General features: G+C 33.4%; 3 protein-coding genes across 3 annotated transcripts; 1 reads left to right on the forward strand and 2 right to left on the reverse strand.

Annotated features, from left to right (window-relative positions):
• The first annotated feature begins 518 nt into the window (after positions 1-518).
• Positions 519-10949, forward strand: LOC131846521 (another transcription unit protein). The gene is made up of 11 exons (XM_059195851.1): positions 519-681; positions 3249-3345; positions 3710-4447; positions 4724-4821; positions 5027-5197; positions 5857-6032; positions 7160-7374; positions 8094-8256; positions 8946-9161; positions 9489-9702; positions 10325-10949. The coding sequence occupies exons 1-11, from the start codon at positions 651-653 to the stop codon at positions 10525-10527; spliced, it is 2322 nt and encodes a 773-aa protein (XP_059051834.1). The 5' UTR covers positions 519-650; the 3' UTR covers positions 10528-10949.
• Positions 10950-11434: 485 nt separating this feature from the next.
• Positions 11435-15894, reverse strand: LOC131846570 (uncharacterized). Its single transcript, XM_059195904.1, has 3 exons — positions 15890-15894; positions 12830-13362; positions 11435-11868 (listed from the first exon to the last, which is right to left on the reverse strand). Exons 1-3 carry the CDS (start codon positions 15892-15894, stop codon positions 11600-11602), a joined length of 807 nt encoding a protein of 268 aa, XP_059051887.1. The 3' UTR covers positions 11435-11599.
• A 42-nt stretch (positions 15895-15936) lies between these two features.
• On the reverse strand, positions 15937-20059 carry LOC131846501 (trypsin, alkaline C-like). Its single transcript, XM_059195823.1, is given in 5 exon segments — positions 15937-16225; positions 17206-17361; positions 17633-17887; positions 19008-19177; positions 19975-20059. Coding segments are annotated over 5 exon segments (795 nt in total). The 5' UTR covers positions 20030-20059; the 3' UTR covers positions 15937-16066.
• Between the last annotated feature and the right edge of the window lie 2472 nt (positions 20060-22531).

Here is a 22531-nt window from a genome sequence, read left to right on the forward strand (position 1 = left end):
TTTAACGAAACGATTTATGTGCTCCAATTGGCGCACCTTATGCATAACACGAGATTAGGATTTGCGATTGACTGTGTAATGTAATTATTTTAAAAAATTTCCAATTTTCCTTAAAAGAGGCTGCTAGGAGCAGTAACAAGCAGGTTGCCAACCATAATGCAATTTTCAATGCTTGGTAGGAATGTAATAAGAATAGAAGAGGACTTGTGTTTGACCGCCTTATACGGAATCATTCTACATTGATACTTCCATTGAGAATACGAGCTGGTATCCAATTATAGATAAGAAAATATTAAATGAAGAGTGCCATGCGTAAAGCACAATGCCTGATTTCCAAAATTTAAAAAATTTACATGACTACTTTTTTTTATTTTGTTTTATTTATCTTTAATGGAAAGGCAAAGAGTCTAAGCCCATACAGCCCTTACATGACTACTTGGATTTCATAAATTTGACATATGAGATTGACTGTTGACGCTGAGATGTCATTCCTAACATCAATGTTGTTTAACGTATTGTCGAATTGACAACGCTTGTTTATTTTTTTGTAATTTCTTGATACAAATTTAGATATAACTTTGTAATTGTAAATGATTTAATAATACATAAAATACTATTTTGTACAATTCATTGAATAGCCTATATGTGCAATGGCGCCTACTAGAAAGGACTCTTTAGACGGTAAGTAACCAATATAACCTTACTTGAATGTTTCTTATGTATATTTTTTATGAAATATACATTAAAAACTAATTATAATTGCATAAATTAATAATGGTTTTACTGTCAATAAATTTATAATTCAATCTTGTCATATATTGTTTTAATAAGCATTCAATTGCATTAGTAGTATCCATCTACAATTGAACTTTCATTGGAGGCCTATAATAATCAATAAAATATACAATAGTTTGCGATTATTATATTTTGTTATGATAATATTATCTTACAATCTTTATAGATAAAATACTAGTTATAAAGATTTAAATATATAATGGTAGCAATAGTAATTGGTTTATTTTAATATGGATTTATGTGTGTGCTGAGTTGGGTTGACTCTTCTTCCTTGTCCCATATATTTGAGGTCGGCGTAATATGTTTTTCTCCACTATTTATACCTGTTCGCAGTCAGCTTGTTATTTACTCTCTTGTTTATTATTGCTATGTATAGAAATAACAATCCTCATATTAATAGTCTTGGTACCATTAGGTGGACAAATTATGAAAAAAAAACACTAAGGACTGATTAATGAATATGTAGGTGCTTGTAAATAACTTAAGCACAGGATTTTTATATTATGTAACCAGTACAATAAAATTTGTATTAATATCAATTTTGTATAATCAATTATTTGTAACTAAGTACTACACAGGGTAAAAGAAAAAGGCGGATATTGAAAACAATAGAAAATAAATGAGGAAAAATGTTAGGATACTTGATATGGCACAATTATTTTATGAAAATTATTGAGGGAAAAATAGAAGAAAAGATAGGGGAAGACCAAGGCACAGCTACATCAAGCAAATTAAAGACAGAATGGGAGTCGTATTAACATTTAAAGAGACTAATAGAATATCACGGAAAGTGGCAAGAGCTCCACTGACAAGAGCATAGGTCTTAAATTATGATTGAATGAATTATATGCAAAAGCTGTGCCTATTCAATCATAAGTTATACTTTATATGTATATATTTAAGATCGTTATTTTATATTGTTTACGAAAATCTTATAGAATGTATTATGTATAAGCGACTAATACATTTGATTAGTTATCTGTGATTGTAAATTTACGAGGTAGCTTTAGTATTTCTTTTTTAAATAATTTATTGGTGTAATTCTAAGGAGTTGATTCTCCAATTGGCCTGGATATTTCAATATTTGTTCACACACTTAAAAGTTAGTTTATAGTAAGTAGTAAACCCATCTGATGGTAAATGGTTACTGTAGCCTATAGATGCCTGAGACACCAGGGGTGTTACATGACCATTTCCGGCCCTTAAGAAACCTTTATATAACCTTTTTGAAAACACAATAGATAAAGAAAATATATATATTAAGAATAATATATATAGATTAAGAAGTCTTTCTCATAAGCTAATGCACATGTGCAAAGTAGGTCATACTCAGTGCTATTCAAACCTTTTTGCTGTTATTTAATATCTGTAGAAGATAAGTTAAAGGTGATCTGTATTACATATGTTGTGGTTTATAAAATAATACTTTTTTATAAATCATTTTTGTAGGTTTATTATAGCATGATGTCTGTGAACACACAGAACTATCAATAATAATGACTAAATTTATGTTTTTCTGTGTTATGTCCTGTAAGAAGTTTCAAGAGTATGGAATAACCTAAAAGTATATGAAGATTTGTTTATTAATAGCAATGTTTGAAATTAATTTATGTTGAATTCATATATTTTTCTGTCAATTTATATCAAAGTTTATATTATAACAGAATATAACATATTGTAATAAAAAAAATATACTGATTTCAATTTTATTTTTGTTTTATTCCGTAACTTTGATATAATGTAAAACTTTAATATTTAGTTTTGTAACTTTTAGACTTTGTATGATGCTGTGGAGAAACTGCTATAGAATTGATTTCTAAAGTATTGCTAATTATTTCGATTTTGGATTTGGTAATTAATTTAGATTTAGATTTAGTGTATTATTTAGCAGACTGACTGCATTAGTCATGATAACAACAAATATTTAATTATCTAATGTTTTGTTCTTTTCTTTAAAACTATTATCTTCATTTGAAAGTAAGTAATAAAATACTATACTAATTAAAATGTATTGTTGGTGGTAGTAATTAACTATTTTTAGTAATAAAATTGAAAAGAAGAAAAGATAGAAGTTCAGCCTAAAATCAGCAAAGATAGAATAATATGCTGAAATTGATAATACCTTTTTTTATGTCAGTTAATGAAAATAATTGTAGATATTTTATAGAATTGGGTGTTATTATGCAGAAGTCCATTTCCTTCTATTAATTAAGTAAGAACAGAATAGTATCAGATATTGATATGGAAGCATAAAAATAAAATGAATCCTTTTTAACCAATATTATATATACTTCAAACTTACACGGTGTATAGTTATTTTTAACATATCTCAATACATACCAACTTACACACAACTTTAATACAAACTTAAAGATTTGTTTTGTTTGATGTTCATAAAATTCTTACATGAAAATTAATTTCAATCAATAATTTTTGGAATATTTATTATGCAGACACGGATTCTGGATCAGACTCAGACAGTGGATCAAGTGGTAGCCGAAGTAAAAGTGCTAGTCCTGCACCTTCAGGCAAAGAGGGCAGTCAGTCACGGTAAGCAGAATATAAAATAAAAGATCTATTGTTTATAGTACAGTATACATATTATGACTTTCTAATATAACTACTTATAATAATTAGTCTAATGAAAATTTTTACTATTTTCGTAATTTCTAAATATTTTGTCATTACAACATATGAACTGTATATGTAAATATGTTTCACACAACAATAGTGGTAAATAAACGCATATCTCGTCATAATAGAAGGTAGTCAGTGGAAACCTGCAACAACATAGGATTTACGTGTTTTAGTAATTTTATAATATATTATATAGCATCGTTTGTAAAGATATACATTTATTGTGACAATACATGAAGTGGAATTGTCTCTGATTAAATAAATATTTTTTTTTCAGATCACAATCTCGCAGCCCTCCACGATCTGCAAGTGGATCTCCCAAATCCAATAACTCAGCTAAATCTAGACGTTCCTCAAATGCTTCGAATGCTTCACGCAGCAAATCGAATTCTCCTGCTCGTTCAAATAGATCTAGATCAGGTTCAGCTCAGAGTCACAAATCGGGCTCATCCAGTCCTAAATCTCATGTTACAGGCAGCCCTAAAGATAGAACTTCCCGATCTAGAAGCGGATCAAGGAGATCTCGATCAGGATCAGGTAGTGCACGTTCTCGTTCCGGAAGTGCGAAATCGCGATCAGCAAGTCCGAAATCTGGCCCTGAAAGTCCGAAGTCGAGATCTCAAAGTCCTAAATCCCGTTCACAAAGTCCTAAATCTCGATCACAAAGTCCTAAATCCCGATCGCAGAGTCCAAAATCTCGCTCTCAGAGTCCCAAATCGAGATCACAGAGTCCTAAATCAAGATCACAGAGTCCTAAATCAAGATCACAGAGTCCTAAATCAAGATCCCAGAGTCCTAAATCGCGTTCGCAAAGCCCTAAATCGCAGAGAGCTAAAAGCCGCTCGCGTTCTTCGTCCGCTAGCGGTAGTCCCAAAAGTAGAAAATCTCGATCTCGTAGTGGATCATCAAGGTCTAAGAGTCCTGAAGCAAGACAAGATGTTGAAGATAGCAGGTCTAATTCCCCTAATCTTATGATAGATGACCAGGCAAAGGAAAAGTCAAAGAGTCGGTCCAGGTATTTATTTTTCTATTAATTTCATTCAGTCCGATTTCTAATTTCCACCTAATTTGTGGTACCACAGTTGTTATTTATAAGGTTACTGATTAAAAAAAATACATTTAATTTGTATATGTAATGTAATGTAGTTTTGAGTTTCATGTCAATAAGCTTGTCAGAGTCAGGAATAATGATAAAATTAAATTGACATGCTTAAGCGGCCGATAATGTCCTATATGAATAAACAAGTTTGAGTTCGAGTTTTTGACATATTGTTATATGTCCCTATTTCAGATCTGGTTCTAGACATTCCCGGTCAAAATCACGTAGTAAGTCCAAAAGTCGGTCAAGGTCCAGATCAAAGAGCTCTAATGCTTCGGAACCAGAGATTGGTAAGTAATAATTGTCAAATTTGTTGTACTTCTAAAATACTATTTTTATTTCATAATTTGTTTTGGTCAATCAATTTTTATAAATCTAATATTCATTTAAATTTCTTGTGAGCAGGTTGGAAGTTCTAGGCTAATACTTCTAGAAGACAATGTCCCATTTGCAGACATCTAAAAAATATACTCAAAAACTTGTTTTAACTTTTAGGAGACAAAAAGAAGCGAGGAGTATTATCAGATTCCGACAGTGACGGTGAATCAAAAACAACTACAAAACGCAGAAAGGGTTCTGACAGTGGATCTGATACAAGTGACAAACCCAAGAAAAAAAGTAAAAAAGTCATTGACTCAGATGATGACAATCAGGAAAAGGATACAGGTGAGGTTAAAATTAGTTTCTTTATAACACCTTATTATACATAATTGCAAAACAAACAAGCTGTCGATCCACCTGATAGTATACAGTGGTAACCATCACCTGTATATGTACATGATAAGCACTACAGACATCATGCCGAGATGTGAAAATAATAAAAATGAGGTAAAGGGTATACAAGAAATATCGACTATGTACTAGTAAAAGTATATATATTATAATATATATAAAAATAACAACTATATAGCATTATTTAACTATATCTCTAACACAATTCACTGTAGCATATAAAATACAACCGGCACATCCTGTGCCCAAAGACCGAATGCTGTGGCTTACAAAAACCCTCCTTTTATACATGGAAAATATAAGTGGCGTTATACGCAACTACAATAGTTTAACGATACCGAGTAATAATGAAACTACCTTCTTTTAACATTTTTAAATTATCGGATTTTTCTCCAATATCTATGTAACAAGTAACCCCTATTTTACTACCAAAGGACAAATCTTTTCTAATTCCAATTCCAAAGGTTTCTTCCAGTTAACCTGTGAGTGACTTAAAGGAATTGTATGTGTTGAAACAAAAGTTGAAAAATGGTTTGTTTCTAGATATTCTTGTTGAATGAAAATGATCAAATGTTTTTTTCTTGTAATCTCAGTAACGGCCGATGCTTTATTCGGTGATGCGTCGGACATCAGCACAGAAGATGAAGGTGAAAAGCGGTCGGGACGTTCTCGTTCCCGCTCGCGGTCACGATCGCGCAGCCGTAGTGCTGCGAGATCTGATGATGAACGGAGGTCTGGTGACGAGGCTAGACGAGGCAGTGGTGATGAGGTAATGTTACATTTGAAGTAGTTTCTAAGCATGATAGTGATAGGACTTCCTATTAAATTTTCTTATATCCTGTTATCCCATGTAGTGTAATAAAAAATATTAATAATTCTTAAGATCTTCTCATATTTGGATATTTATAACTTAAGTAGGATTACACTAAACCATATCTTGTATTTTTTTCTCTTACTTACTGCCCCGGCTTTGCACGGATGTACGTGTTTATAAATATAAATCTTCCTCTGGAATCACTATCTATTGCTGAAAATTGCACTAAAGTTAGTTGCGTAGTTTAAAAGGTCTAAACGAAAAGACAGCGGAAGCGACTTTCTTTTTATCATTACATAATATAAAATATTATGTAATGATAATGGACTGATGCATAGACTTTCGCTAACGGTTTTCGCTAGCGGGGCATCTGTGGATAATAATGAAATGAGTATGAAGTTAGTTAGCGCAATGGTTTCCGGGGTGAACCGCATGGAGGTCAACCTGATATGGTACATTGCTAGCAATGGGAGTTATTAGTCCACATTACTAACAATCGGCAAGACGACCTCGGTGGCCTAGTGGTTTAGCACACCGCCTTACGATGGTCGCAGGTTCGATTCCTCGCACGGCACAAACATTTATAATCATGAGTATGATTGTTTGTAACGGTCTGTGTGTTTTCTATGTATAATATGTATTTATGGAAAAATATATATCTATGTATCAGTTATGTAGTACCCATAACACAAGCTTTAGATAGTGCTGTGTGAATTGTCTTGAGATTATTATTATTAATATAATCCCTTTTCACCCCATATATATACCCTTGCATTTTAAAATATAGCATGTAAATATCTAGTATTTAATAGAAATTATATTATATTTTGTACTGCCCACTGCTGTTCATATCTATAGGATAGACGACGCTCATAACTTTCCATCAGGTGTCATATCAGCTGGTTTGCCATTTCAATTACGTGCTCATGCCATGATTTGGATGGGTCAATAAGATTTTTGAAAAAAGAAAGAAAAAATATTTATTAAGTGTTTTTAGTTACAATATACACAAAAAGACATTTTTGAAGGAATTACGACTTAAAACCCATTTGTGTTGGCATAAATTCGTATACCTTTCTCAGGAAAACCGAGAGAAACCGGAAGAGGAAGAGGAACAGGAAATCCCCGAGACGCGCATTGACGTTGACATGCCCAAGATATGGACAGAGCTGGGCAAAGAGCTGCATTTTGTGAAGTTACCCAACTTCTTGTCTGTAGAGACCAGACCTTACGACCCTAATACTTATGAAGACGAGATTGATGAAGAAGAAACCTTAGACGAGGAAGGTCGCGCCAGGTTGGTAGTTAGAGAGTTGTTTATAGAATAGAATAGAAAATCATTTATTCAAATAATTAATTTAAGCACTTATGAATACATATATTTTTAATCCTGATTACGATAAAACATGTTAGTTTTTTTATAAGGCAATTTTAATGATTTCAGGAAATATTTAAGAGATTTGTAGTAATTTCTTTGTGATGAAATAAATAGATATATCCATAAAATGTTACGTTTTAGTTGCTTGATCTTCATGTTTACAGAGAGAAAAACTAATTTATTAAATAAGTATTAAAATAACTTTACAGTAAAAAAACTATGAAAAGCTTGTGAAGGTCCTGTTCCTTAACGGACCCGCGGAACTGCAGCCGACGTTAACTAGGCTTCATCATACAACTACCTTAAACATTATAGAACTATTTAATTAGAAGGAAATTGGTAGCATTTACCCGTTGCTGGCTCGCGGGCCAATTTACACTATCTGTAAAATCTAAATCATAAATGTATAAATTAGATGAATCCCATGCATTTAAAAATTAAAACAAAACAATTAGTTTTATTTATTGTCTAATTCAGTGCCTACATACTACAGATTTTCAAGCCGTTCAAAAATACTCAAAAACCTACTCTAAAAGTAATATATTCATAAAGGAAGTTTTCTCTCATAATTTTTTCCTTACTGCCCTACTTCCTTACTGCCTACTATTGTCATGACATTTATATTTTTTCTTTTTCAGACTAAAACTGAAAGTGGAGAACACAATACGGTGGCGTACATCATTCGACAAGGAGGGAAACGCTATCAAAGAGTCAAACGCCAGGATGGTGAAGTGGTCGGACGGCAGTATGTCGTTATATCTCGGCTCTGAAATATTCGACGTGTACAAACAACCTCTACTCGTGAGTATTATATCTAATTTGTCTGTACAAACAACAATAATATTACTGTCTGTCTGTATGTTCTTTCTAATTTCTGAAACGACATTGGCACGAATTTGTAGCGATTTTATTTTAGAAAAATATTATGTATTTTAATAAAAAAAAGTTAAATTCCATTCAGACGATATCTTCGGTAACAGCTAGTGTGTAATAAAAATATATTACTAATATAAAGTGTCATAATTTGAGAGGACAATAAGTGAAGGATCAGTGAACGTCTATTGGTCGTTCTAAACCAGAGTCTGTTCTAAATCTTCCTGAAAAAATATTTAAATGTCACATATACACAACAATTCCGATGTGATAATGCATATTTTAAAATTAACAATAATAATGTTTTTGTAGAAAAACTTAAAATTTACAACTCTGACTATATTAATCGATTTCACTAAGAATGAGTGCATAGCGGTTTCTATGTTGATTATCGAAAGCCTCTTATTTGTTATTGTGTAATTATTTATAGAAAAAAAAACATCTATTCAAAAGAGCAATACACAAGTTTCTTGATGATTCTTGTGATGAATCTGCGTTCCAAATGAGTGGTAGGATAAAAAATATGACTATTCAATAGTGCTTGTACTGAGTTTATTTGAATAAAGATTATTTCTATTTCTATTAATAGAAAATAATAAAATATTGTTCTTTTACAGGGTGACCACAATCATTTATTCGTCCGTCAAGGCACCGGTCTACAAGGTCAGGCCGTGTTCCGCACCAAACTGTCCTTCCGGCCTCATTCTACGGAATCATTCACGCATCGCAAGATGACGTTGTCGCTGGCGGACCGCTCCACGAAGACTTCCGCTATAAAGATTCTGTCTCAAGTCGGTGCCGACCCGGATGCAGACAGAAAGTATCAATTGAAGGTTTGTACAAATCTCATCTGTCTGTCCTTATTAGTAATATAACAAGAGTTTTAATCATTTGTACTTTTACAACTCGTATTGAGTCTCGTCTGTCAAATGATATTTTTTTTATTATGGATGACAATGGAATGGTGCACCCGCCTGCGCTAACGGTTTACGCTGGCGGGTCATTAGTGGAGGATGATAATATAAGGTAGGAGGTTGAGCGTATAGCGTTACTACCGATGTGGTTAGTAGTTACTTTTACTATTAAACTACTGCTAGTCTTCATGAGTATTTTCCTCAACAAAAAAATAACTGTTACTATTATATTGGTATTAATTGTAGAAAGAGGAGATGGAGCTCCGCGCTGCAATGCGATCGAGGCCTTCGTCGCGGCCCAAGCGAAGGGCGGGCGGCGGAGCGGCGGGCGGCGCGGGCGGCGCGGGGGGCGCGGGGGGCGCCGCCGGGGCCCGCGGGGCCCGCGCCAACGACGACTCGGAGGACGAGGGCGGGGTCTCACTGCAGGCCATCAAGAACAAGTACAAGCAGGGACAGAAAGGTACCGTGTTATTTTTATTTAACGGTAGTGTAATTGGTGGTTTGATTCCTTGCACGGTAAAAACATTTATATTCATGATTGTTTGTATCGGTCTGTGGGTATTCTATGTATATTATGTATTTACAAAGAAATTTAAGTATTCTGTCTTATTACTTCTTCTTTCACAAGGTCTGCTTAGTTTGCATCGACTAGATGGCGCTGTGTGAATTGTCCTAAATTATTATTATATTGGTTCAGACCCCCTAAACCCCTTGAAACTTGTATATTTTTTTTTTTGTATGTGATAATGGAATGGAGCTTCCGCCTGCGCTAACGGTTTACGCTGGCGGGGCACCAGTGGAGGGTGATAATATGAGCATGAGGTCAGGTCAGTTAGCCCATCGTGACAAATTCACCAGGAATTTAACACGATGGTTTCCAGGGGGAACCGCGTGGAGGTCAACCTGACATGGTACATTGCTAGTAATGGGTTCATTAGTCCACATTACTAATAATCCCATTTCCCCCTGAAACTTGTATTGTGATTTGCCTCCATCTGCGTCACTTTTAATGTCAGATTACCAGGTCTCTATATAGTAAAAAATGTCCTACTCTTTTGTGGATAATGATAATATTTTTACAGCGTCAGCAGGCGCGGCGATATATTCATCAGAATCGGACGGTTCAGACGTGGAGCGGCGAGCGCGGCGGCTTGACCGTGCTAAGGCACTTAAAGACTCTGATTCAGAAGGAAGTGGAGCGGGAGGCGGAGGCGACACGCCTACGAATGCTCGCAGCGGAACTGGTAGCGAGAGCGGAAGCGGAAGCGGGAGCGGCAGTGACTAACGTGAAGCTAATATTAGCTGTCGTCAGTGAAACTCTAAAAGTGATGATTTAGTGGCCAGTTTAGCAGTGCGTAAGTTAAAAATTACGTTTGGCTTATGTGTTATTAGCTCTGCCCACTATTTCAGCCGCGTGATATTTATAGCTTATGTGTTATTTTGATGTATAAGCTATTATTATAAAGTCTAATTAAAATCCATTCAGTAGTAGTTTTAGTATGAAAGAGTAACAAATATACATCCATCCATTCATCCACACTTCCGCATTTATAATATTAGTAATATTTGGAGAAAGTATTTAATATGTTTTGCAGCAATGGTTTGTAATCACGGTTCATTGTTGAAAATTAAGTGATATTTATTCAACTAACAGTATTAAAACTGAGAAAATAATCTTATTAATATTATAAATGTTTGTGAGTATGAATGGATAGATGGATGGATGAAAATTCGTTACTCTTTCACGCTTGTTAAAACTTACTGAATGGATAGAATAGTTACAACTTGTACATCAGAATAACACAAGCCATAAATTACATGCGGGAGAAACCGCAGGGCACAGCTAGTTTACACTGTTAGGATTTTACTGACTCGTATGTAACATGTACACTCAGACCAATAAAAAATATCGATCTAATGAAACATTGAAGTATTGTTTTGAGAATGAGTGAGCTAGGAAAAATATGACTGTATTCAAAATATTAATTAATGTAAGTATAATGTTGTAAATAAATTGAAATATTGATGTAATGGTTTATCATTTTCTAACAACAATTACAACAATATATATGTAATGATTATTTTTGATACTTGTACACGTCTACCGTGCATATATTGCTAAATCTCTTATCTTGTGCTGAATAAAACTGAGCAACTATTTGCTGTAACATTATAGCATGCAAGTACATGCATTAAAGTACATAGTGTGAAATGAAGTCGCTGACGTTGTCCATTCGTCATACTCATGGATACAAATATTTACACCGTGCCAGGAATCGAACCCGAGACCGGAATTAACGGTGTTCTAAACCGCTAGACCACCGAGGTCGTCGTAGTAATAAAACTCGTTATCAGTCTTACGTATATTGTAAATACACTTGGGTCTCATACACAATGCGTCCCACGCCTATTATCCTCCACATGCCTTCGTCGTTCCTTGTTAAATTCGAAACAATGTAGCCACAAGTGTCCCAGTTACTAATGTCCCTCTCGTAGAACTTGTCGAAGGTGGATTGTGGAGCCGTTAGTTCACAAGCCGTCAGACCCACGATTGGGTAAGAGAAACCAAAGTGAAAGGTATCTCCTCTGAGTGTCTTCGATCTTCGTGCACTAGCAGGCACGGGTTCTGAAATGTAAATTTTTTTTTAATTCAAGTCTCTGAATTCGAGCTGTCGTCATATTTCATACAGATGAGATTCTTATACTCGGATAAATATAATTAAATAATTTAAATCTATACATATAAATAAAATTGGAGTGTCTGTTTAATAATATAAAATATTGAAATAAGCATTTTTTACTATATTCATATTAATATATATACGGTACATATACCAAAATCACATTTTTTATAATTTTTGTCTGTCTGTCGGTCTGTTTGTTCCGGCTAATCTCCGAAATGGCTGGACCGGCGGGACTTTTTGGCAGGTAGCTGATGTAATAAGGAGTAACTTAGGCTACTTTTATTTTAGAAAAATAAAGTTAAATTCCACGCGGACCAAGTCGCGGGAACAGCTAGTAATAAATAACAACAACAATTCAACTCTGAACAATTAACACAGCGCCATCTAGTTCCACGGTAAGCAGAGCTTGTGTTATAGGCACTACACAACTGATAATAAATACTTAGATAGTTTTTTTTGTAAGCGGTGTGCTAAACCGCTAGATACTCATAGTAATAGATCATATCAAGTAAAATTTGAAGTTCTTGAACAATTTTCTATGCCTTGCATTCTCATGGGCGTAACCAGACATGGGCTCAGGGTGGGGCAGCAGTCAAATATATCAAACTATATGCCGCCCTCTTACCCTGATTATTCTTTTCATACAAAACGGTTACACCCTAGGGTAGCACCTATGTGCAAAATCTGCATATTGTTGTTAAGCTCGGGCCTATTTTTGCCATGTAATACTCATCATCATCATCATCATCATCGCAGCCCGGAAGACGTCCACTGCTGGACATGTAATACTCGTATAGTTTAATTTAAATATAATAAAACAAGTATTTATTTTAGTATCTTTAGTATAATTCATTTATTATATTATTAATGAATGGGATTTTTTACGCAAATTGATGTACTTACCGATTATTTTAATAGTTATAACTTGAAACATTTCTAACCACTCCTCATTCAAATCTTTGTAGTACAAAGACAGCATCCAATTACCATGATCATTCACACCCAATGGTCCAATCATAAAATCGTTCGAATTCATTTCCTCTTCAATTTTGGAGAACATATCAATCCATTCCTCATTTTCTCCAATATTATTTACGTTAAAAACTTTATAGTCAATTAGTGGAGAAATAACCGCTCTGTGTGCAGGTTTCACGTTTTTGACGACGATAAAATTGTACTTCTCATAGTTTGGTTTCTTGTCTTTGTCATTATGGTTGACACCATTCTTGCGAGTATTCTTAAACCGTGTGATATTAAGTCTTGTGATATCACCGTTTGGCCGGTACAAGTAGTAGCGAACGCCTTTGCGGTTGATCACCGGCCCAGATATTACAATAATATCATTCAGCCCACATGTTATTGATATTGGTGTCAATTCTGTTTTAGTTTTAGCTGTAACGAAGTAACAGAATTGTGGTGTAATTACAATAACAGTTCTGTGTTATCGCCATATCTACCACAGATAAGATAAAATACAATGTACAATAATATTATTGTTGAGACTTTATATCAATTTATTTTTATATGTCTGTTTTTAAAAAATACAATAAGTGGTTTTTATTTGTCATATTTAGATTTTTTTCAATTAAACATTGTTTTTATCTTTCATCTTTTATGTAACTGATATTCTCATAGATCTTATCTCATCTTATTTATTCTATATTATTACCCTCCAATGGTGCCTCAAAACCATTAGCGTAGGCATTAATGGATATAAATACAGACGTATACACCTTTTTGTTTACAACCTCAATGGTAATATTATTCTTACTCTACATATATATATATATATATACCTATTACACTTCTACTCTGTGATTATAACATCTTATCTATCATTAAATATACTTTATATGTGAACAAAAATACCAATACTTTTTATTAATTTATCTCTATTTTGATATATATCTATGATATGATATGATATCTAGGCCAATGATAATACTTGGGTATACCTACAAACAATTTGTTGGCATTTTTGTGAAGGAGCAAGACAAGATTATGTACTTCAGACTAGGATGACGTGATGTTTTTAGAGTTTGGAATCTCTAATAACTATTAGCTTTGGTAAAAAGTTCATAGTGAGGATACTTTTAAATCGCGCGGTTATAATTTGGCCTGAAAACTTCTTTTGCGTTTTGTTTTCCATTATTTTTATTTAGAATTTGTTTAGTTACTACTTTGATTTTGAATATTCATACCCTTCACTACTAGCACATATAACATAATATATATTCTACTAGGTACCCCAAATATAGCACTTCATCTACAGCAAATTGTTAGAAGTACGAATGAAGCATCTACATTGGACAGGACAGGCCCAGCTTAGTGCAGGAATCAATCGTAATGTAAACATGTGATACAATTTTGGTAAATAAATATAAAATAAAATAAAACATAGCATGTAACAGACAGGATGTCTACTACATATATTGAACATAAAATTAATAAGGTAGTAGTAGCGTGTTACCTAATAAATATTATCAGAAATTTATACATTGTATAATTGATTACTGTACGGTGAATCCACAACGTACTCAATGAAAATGTCTTATTCAGTGCAAACGGGAGTGGGAGTGTCCTTTGTTAATAAAAGCATATAAAACACAACAAACATGGTCAGAATGCTCGATCACAACGTAATGCGATTAACACAATCATTCGCGCGTATCCATAATCGATAAAATACGTACTCATTATGTCAGGTGTTCTATATCGATTCACATTCACACAATTGAAACTCGATAGTAGTTGGAACACAAGTATCGTTACTGCAAGTGAGTACATGTCTACGGATGTCTTGGTGCTAACTGATATCGAACAGAGACTTCAGTTAAATGCTGATATGAATAAACTTCTATGCAATTTTTATTTGCAACTAGCTAACCCGCGCAACTTCGTTTGCACATTTATCATTATTTCGCTCATTTTACATAATATCTTTTTAAATAATAGTTCACTAGCTGTACCCCCATTAAATTAAATTAATATAAAATATAGCTCATATAAGCTCATATGTTGTTCTGAAGCATAAGCTATATTACTGTAAAGTTTCATCAAAATCCGTTCAGTAGTTTTTGCGTGAAAGTGAAAGAGTAACAAACATCTATACTCATAAACTTTCGCGTTTATAATATTAATATATAGCTTATACTGTAAAGTTTCATCAAAATCCATTCAGTAGTTGTTGCTTCTTGCGTAAAGTAACAAAGAGCCTTTATAATATTAGTAAGATTATAAGACAGTACAAACTTGTACCAATTGTATGTATTTTATTATTCGCATTATACAGACACTGTATAGTTATAGTATTGTATATGTTGGTACACTTATTTATATATGTACTATTATAGTACTAGTAGGTGGGTGCGTCCAAATTCGATTGCAGGTGTGGTTTATTATCTCGACTTGTACTGAAAGGTCGTGAGTTCGAAACTGTACACTAAAACTCTTTGTATGCGAATCTATATTGGTAATTCTCCAAATTAAAATAAGAGATTGCGTACATGCTCACATGCCTGAGTTAAATATACCACGACGAGAAGTTCGTAGTTAACAATTTGATATAAATAAAGAATAGCCTCCTGCAATGAAAGAAAGAAAGAAAATAAAAATAACAATATTCTCGTAGGAAAAACAAATGTTTTATTTTAATTGTTTTTTATTTTGTAACAGAACCATGTACTCTATGCAATAGTTTAGAATTGAATTCAACTTATTTGTATTGAAATAATACTTATTACATATATAAATAAATAAATAACAGAAATGACCTAAACGGGGTACCCTCGTTATAATGCAGTAGAGACTAACCAATATTTATACTAACCGTATAAATTGTTGTGAGATATTCGGGTAAACGAAAAACCGGATAAATAAGCAATGATTTTGGTATATATTATAAATTTAAAGATAATTGTCTTCGCTCAGATACAAGTTTTTGTTCATATCAACTAAACTTACTTCATATTAATAATATTATGTGGAATCGATCAGATTAGTCCCTTTCTGGGTTGAGTTCATGTAGTGTAATCAAGCGAACAATTTAATCAACCTGAATGTAATCAAATCTAACTATGAATAACGGCATCTACATTTAATCGCGGTTGATGATCCGATTAATCGTGTTTTCTCTTCTTTCTACTGAGATGCATTGGCAGTTTCAACGATCCACCTCCAGTATGGGCTAGTTCTGGTATTGATACTCGGATACCGTAGCGACGCGCATCCTTCCGCCGTCGAGTAAATACCCACTACACCACCGTTCAACACCAATGGACTTCCTGGACCGACTCCTTCCTGCAATATAGTAATAATGATAATAATAACAACCCAGGACAATTCACATGACGCCTAGTCTAGTCCCAAGTTAAACAGTTTGTGTTGTGAGTACTCGACAAGTGATATACTTTTTTTTAATATATATAATTATATCGCGATACAATTCGGATTCACTTTCACGGGTACACTGATGTACTTGATAATTAAAAAAACAATATATTTATATACATCGAAAACACCCAGAACAATACAAACATCATCATATTCATGAATACTAATGTTTGTAGAAATGGTCGTGTTGCTGTTTTTTTTTATATTATAAAAGGTAGTTTTTGTAACCTTAAATGTTCGGAGTAATCTCCGGAACTAATGATCCCATTTTGAAAATTAATTTAGTGCTGAATAACCTAATTATGGAGGAAGGCTGTATAACATCACTATGACTAATAGGTACGGAGCTGTAATGAGAAATACTGGAAAAACTAAACGTGAAAATGTGATGCAACCGGAATGGTTCATTAATCATATAACCTAGACCCCAATGGTCGTGAGTACGAATCTGGCCGGATCTTAATATTAACTAGTGATACCTGCGTCTTCGTACATGTGTAGCTACATATATATTGATAGTGATTAAATAAGAATAATAAATAAAGCATCTAGGTATACAACGCAATCTATTATTTGATTAATGAACAAATGATATACACATACATAAAATTGTACTTAAACTGAAAAACTTCATCAAGTTCATTATTGCTCCACCCCACCTCTATCCTATTTGGTAACATTTTTATAGTTGACATTTCGTATTTTAATACTAAAATTGAAGTTTGTTGTCCCAAAATGTCCCCCTCAAGAAAGATGGAGGAGACCTAGACTTAGATTTCTTTATTTTTTATACGAAGTTTGACATTTCTGCAACCCCTTGTTATACTTTGTCCTTAAAGTGCGACGTAATTTGAGGATGGCTTTCAAGATCTATTCAGAAGTCTTACCTGGATACACTGGCCAACCACACCTACATCCAGCCACCCGAAACAGATCATGTTGTTTGTGACTGTGACATCTATCTCCTGATATCGAAGAGCACAAACATCTTGATCTATGACGAACGCTGAAACATGATGCAGCTCATACGTGGAACTTACTCCCTGTAATCAGTTTTATAACAATAAAGAGTGCTCATTTTTTGGCCTTTTACTTGACTTTTGGCCTTAGTACGTTGTAATGTCATTGGTACTCCATTCTCTGAGCCATGAAGTTAATATTTTAAACTGCCTAAATAGGTGAGGTAGTAGCACCCACGTAGGCGAAATTGTATTTTACAAAGTATTTAATTTTTAATAAAAGTTGTATTTATTATAAATATATCTATTTCCAAAACATCAGCATTCCACCACCGTCAAAATAATTTGTGCTTACTTCTGCTCCACCCCATCCAATTGCGGTAATTTCACTTCTGGCTTCAATAGTGAACGCTCCGCCAGCTATTCGTCCCACTTCCACAAGACCTGGTACTAATACTATATTGGATGCTGTTCTCAAAACAGCAATGTTGTTGTCTTTACTCAATAACGTAAAGTTTGGATGTTGGGTGATTAGTCGAATTGAGTAGATTTCCCCATTGGTGCTTGCGAATGAAGAACCAACTCGGGCTTGCCAATTTGCCCATTCGTTCTGGCCGTGCGCTCTGTTATATAAACATAGTAGGTATTTAGAAAATGAATCATATGTGTTAAGATAGATATAGACTACAATATTATTACATAAATAATGTCCTACTAATATCCTAAACAAGCTGAACACACAACTTCACCTGCGTGAAGAAATAAATTCCTCAAAGGAAATATAGTATATATTTTCCACTTTTTTTGCAACATTTTCTTTATTGCTTCGCTCCATGGGCATAGCGTGTATAATTTTTAGTATAATATATATATATATTGTTCCTCGATAAACGGTATAGCCAACATTATTAGAGTTTTCATGTAGAACTCGCTGTTCCTAAGATTAGGACGACCAACAAAAGAAACAAAATCTTATGTTTTGTAATATTGTATAGCTTTCAAAGTATGCCTTTTATAACGTAACTAAGCTTAAAGGGCTGGTATCAAAACCATAAAAAAGAAATTAAATGGATTGTATTAAAAAACATTTTCATCAGTTCCCGGTCAGTAAAAAAATGTTTTTGTTAGGGCACAATAAAACTCGTATAAAGAAAAGCTTAGTATCGTATGCCATACCCTAGAAATGAACTTTTAGGTAAGACAACGTTGTGGCAAAATGGCATGAATTTTTTTGTATGAATATGTTGTACAACTATTTTGTATACTACTATTTTGTACAACCATTTTATTCGCCATTATAATTTACAAGCAATTGGTTGCACAAATTATTTATAAAAATTTCACTCACATGAGTGGTTTTCCAACTTTTAAAATTATTATGATTTCCATCAGTGGGCAACTCCCAATATTATAAAAAATTTACTAAAGTAGAAATCTAATTTATCTTTTCATGCGCTGAGGTCTTTTAAATAACCTGCAGTTTTCAGCAATAGACAGAGTAGTTTAAGAGGAAGATTTATGTGAATAAAACATGCATATTACGAATGAAATCCTGAAAATTTTTAATAATTGTAATGTACCCATGCAAAGCCAGGGAGGGTCGCTAGTTTAATAATGTAAAACAGTTTTAGCCATCACGTGATAAATTTTTAACAATATCCATACTGTGCAGTACTTCTAGCTACTTCAGTTGAGAACTAGTAAGAAATTTGTTTTGTTACTATTATTACTACTTACATATTGTTAGTATAGAAGCAGGATGCGGCTGATAATAATGCAGTGGTCGATAATATTATACCACCACAAGTATTTACCACAAATCCTGAGGGCGAATATTGTAGTGAAGTGGCGTACGGGTATTCAGTTATATTTACTGGAACACCATTCGCGATGGTTTGGCCTGAGAAATAATTTATGTAAGAGGTTATGGCATTACTTAAAATTTTATAATAATATTAATAACGTCTCAAGACAATTGACACGGCACCATCTAGGCCCAAGATAAGCAGAGCTTGTGTTATGTGTACAATAAGATATGAATACACACATTTTTTTTTTGCAAAATCTGGAAAACACTTAGACCGATTAGTTAGTCGTTAGTGAGTGTGTGTTAGTGTCTTGTCTATGCTCGCAAACAGATAGATATGGAATGGTGTACTCGCTTGCGCCAACGATATATACTGGCTACCAGGGGAGCATGATAAACATGAAAGTTACTTCACTTAACCTATCGTGGTAAATACAAAAAGAATAAACCAGAATAGTTATCAGGGAAGAAAGGGCGTTGATGTCCACCCGACACGACAATGTCATTTTACCCACTTTACTATCAATTCCCTCCCCATCCCTCTACGCTACCATTTCTCTTATTTACTCTTTTACTCCACCCACCCATTCTATTACTATTCTACCTACTTTAAGCAGTATATTTTGATATGCTCTAATAAACTAAGTAGGCCTAAGTGGGTTACTATAGAAGGGTAGAGTAATATTGTCAACAAAATCGGGTCGTTCTCCACTGCGATCTTCTTTGGGAATCATCATAGCTAATTCCGGGTGAATTCACAATCACAGGCTAACTGACCTGTCTTCCTTTTTCAATCAACCTCTACTCTCCAGTATACTCATTATCATCTGTTAAAAATATTCATACCTATAACTACACTTGAATTACGGTTAATTATGATGAGTACTTACCTTTGCAATACGCAATGAAAATACAAGAAAATACATAAAATATATACACCTTCATTTTGTTAGTTGTTTGTAACTTTAATACTGTACAGCGATACTGTTTTAATTGTATTATCTTTCAATTATTTGCCTATCATATTAGATTAAGATTTTAAATACAAGGATACTGATTATTTTGGGGTTCCGTGTTATGTTAGGATAATCGTCACACCACCACACATCACCCAACCTAAAGTACGAAGAAATAAAAATATGTAATGCATGACGGATTCTATTTTCTACATTTAGCACAAAAAATATATGATAACGTCTCATAGATTAGGCTCGTAGGTGCTTCATAATATTTTGACCTATTTTCGTAGGTCAAAACCTCATACAAACTTGAAAGAGTATGAAAATGTCCGCGTATCGAATACCAAAAATATAGTATATACTTGTACGGTTGGCATCCCTATGATACTATCATGTATTTGACACACACTTGCATATATATTCTTTTGTTTATGGTTAAAGTCTGTGGGCAAATTAGAATAAGAATAGATTACGTAATATTGTTTGTTAGGTAAATATTATTAGTATTTGTAACTCTTGCTGAACGTAAAAGATAACCATAATAAATTCATTAATTACATTATGTTTCAATTAATTTTGGTCTGGGCTGGGCGATCACTGGTATACTTACTTGTATCATCTAACCACGCATACGATTTTCAATATCATTTCGAGAATTTCTACAGAAAGGTATCTCAAGGTCTTCAGGGAGGTGAATCGGATATAATACAATTACATGCATCAGGTATAATAATAATAGGAATTAACAATAATGATAGGAATTAACTAAAATAATACTACTTTAAGAAGTAACTCTGTTTTTATTGTTGAAATTGAGACAAATACAGTTTTTAATAACACAATTTTATAGGTATCATCAAGCACAAATCGAACACAAGCATAGTGTTGTGAAACCTCTTTAGTTTAGTTTTTTATATTTAAAAAGTAATGTATTATAACATTTTGAAAGTTAGTTCCTAAGATTATTGCAAAAAGTGACATTATATTTTTCTTTCTGAATTTACTAAAATATTTTATTTCTTTATATAATAGAATATATATAATTAGTAGATCGAATAGAAAGTGTCATTCATCTATAAATCCACTCATCCCATGTACCTGCTGTCCCAGAACCTATTATATCTTTATTCTCCAGATCATTGATTTAGCAATCCATCACAATAGACAAAATGATCAGGTGCTTTACAAACTCTATAGTCCGCAAACTATAATATAGAGAAAATATAAAGTAACAGATAAACAAATGTTTTATTACATCAACAATATGAATTCAGTCCCATAAAAGTACATCCGTGCGACGTCAAAGTGGGTCGGTAGGATTGGTAAATATGTATACGGAACCCTACTTATACTATCTAGAACTTTATCCCTTTGACGTTAACAGATATTAATAATTAATTTTAAAGATAAATTTCCTTGTGAAAATACTCATCAACCTCCCGGTAATACAGCATAATGATAAATACAATATAGATTAGATTAAATATAATATTATTACATTAATAGTAAAATATTTTATTTATTTAATCTACTCTATGTAAGTTCGCGGCTTCGTAGATGTATAAGTGTTTTTTTGTACTACAACATGTTAGTGATAACCGCACTCAACTCGGATAAACTGTTTATGAGATTATCGCGCACATACGAACAAACAGATAAAAATTGTAAGAATGATTGTTTTGTGTTTTATTACGTTACTAAAGTTCCTGTACATACCATTCATGATAAAGAATTTTGCCTGCTGTGTTTTAATTTAAATACATGTCGTACAAGTGTACTTTATATAATTTTATATAGAAACTGCCAAATAGCTCTAATTCAATCGATAACAGTAAAATATTGGGAGTGTGCACGAGAAGGCAAGTCCACAATTTTAATATCATTAACAGCTATCTGGAATTATAGTAGTAACAATGTATTTATTAAGAATAATTTTTCCGAGAATAGATGAATGGACGTAATCTAGAATAATGAATGGTTTGTTTTGTTATGTATCTGCGACCTACGGAGATTAACCGTGCTCTCGGGCTCTTCAGAGTTCGCTACATAACCCCGTTCAGGGATATTAATTTAGAGATAGTTTAGAAATATTTACCTAACGGATGGTTATTATTTCTCGAAAAAATTACTCGCCGAATGCGAATAAAATTGGGCACACATTTCATATCACTTCTTTCCCCCTTTTTTTTTAAATGGGAAAATCCTTCATGGACTGGTACTGTGACTCCTACACAGTTAATTCATGGTACCTAGGTAACGTTGGTTATTAACGCTCAGAAGTTGGCGGGCCGGGTGAATGTGCTCCCTTTAATTTGGTTGAGTGCAATTATGGCTGGCTCATTCGTCATACTCGTGAACGGGTGCTGCTTGTGGGGACTGGTCGAACGACAAACGAACACTGATTAGACTATTTGCTTGTGCAATAACTGGTATGCTGGTAGTCACTCTATTCTCCCAAATTCGAATTTAAAAATAAATCTGTATTATT

This window comes from Achroia grisella, unplaced genomic scaffold (genome assembly GCF_030625045.1).
Source record: "Achroia grisella isolate CSIRO2021 unplaced genomic scaffold, CSIRO_AGI_Agris_v1 utg511, whole genome shotgun sequence".
NCBI classification, from domain to species: Eukaryota; Metazoa; Arthropoda; class Insecta; order Lepidoptera; family Pyralidae; genus Achroia; species Achroia grisella.

What these genes read in the sequence shown, in the direction of transcription:
- LOC131846521 (XM_059195851.1), top strand. Translation starts at nt 651, where the DNA reads ATGGCGCCTACTAGAAAGGACTCTTTAGACG. An exon ending in TGCTTCGGAACCAGAGATTG is followed by an intron (nt 4,822 to 5,026) that starts GTAAGTAATAAT and finishes TTTAACTTTTAG; the next exon opens with GAGACAAAAAGAAGCGAGGA. An exon ending in GACGAGGAAGGTCGCGCCAG is followed by an intron (nt 7,375 to 8,093) that starts GTTGGTAGTTAG and finishes TTTCTTTTTCAG; the next exon opens with ACTAAAACTGAAAGTGGAGA.
- LOC131846570 (XM_059195904.1), bottom strand. An exon ending in TATAACTATTAAAATAATCG is followed by an intron (nt 11,869 to 12,829) that starts GTAAGTACATCA and finishes TTTACATTTCAG; the next exon opens with AACCCGTGCCTGCTAGTGCA.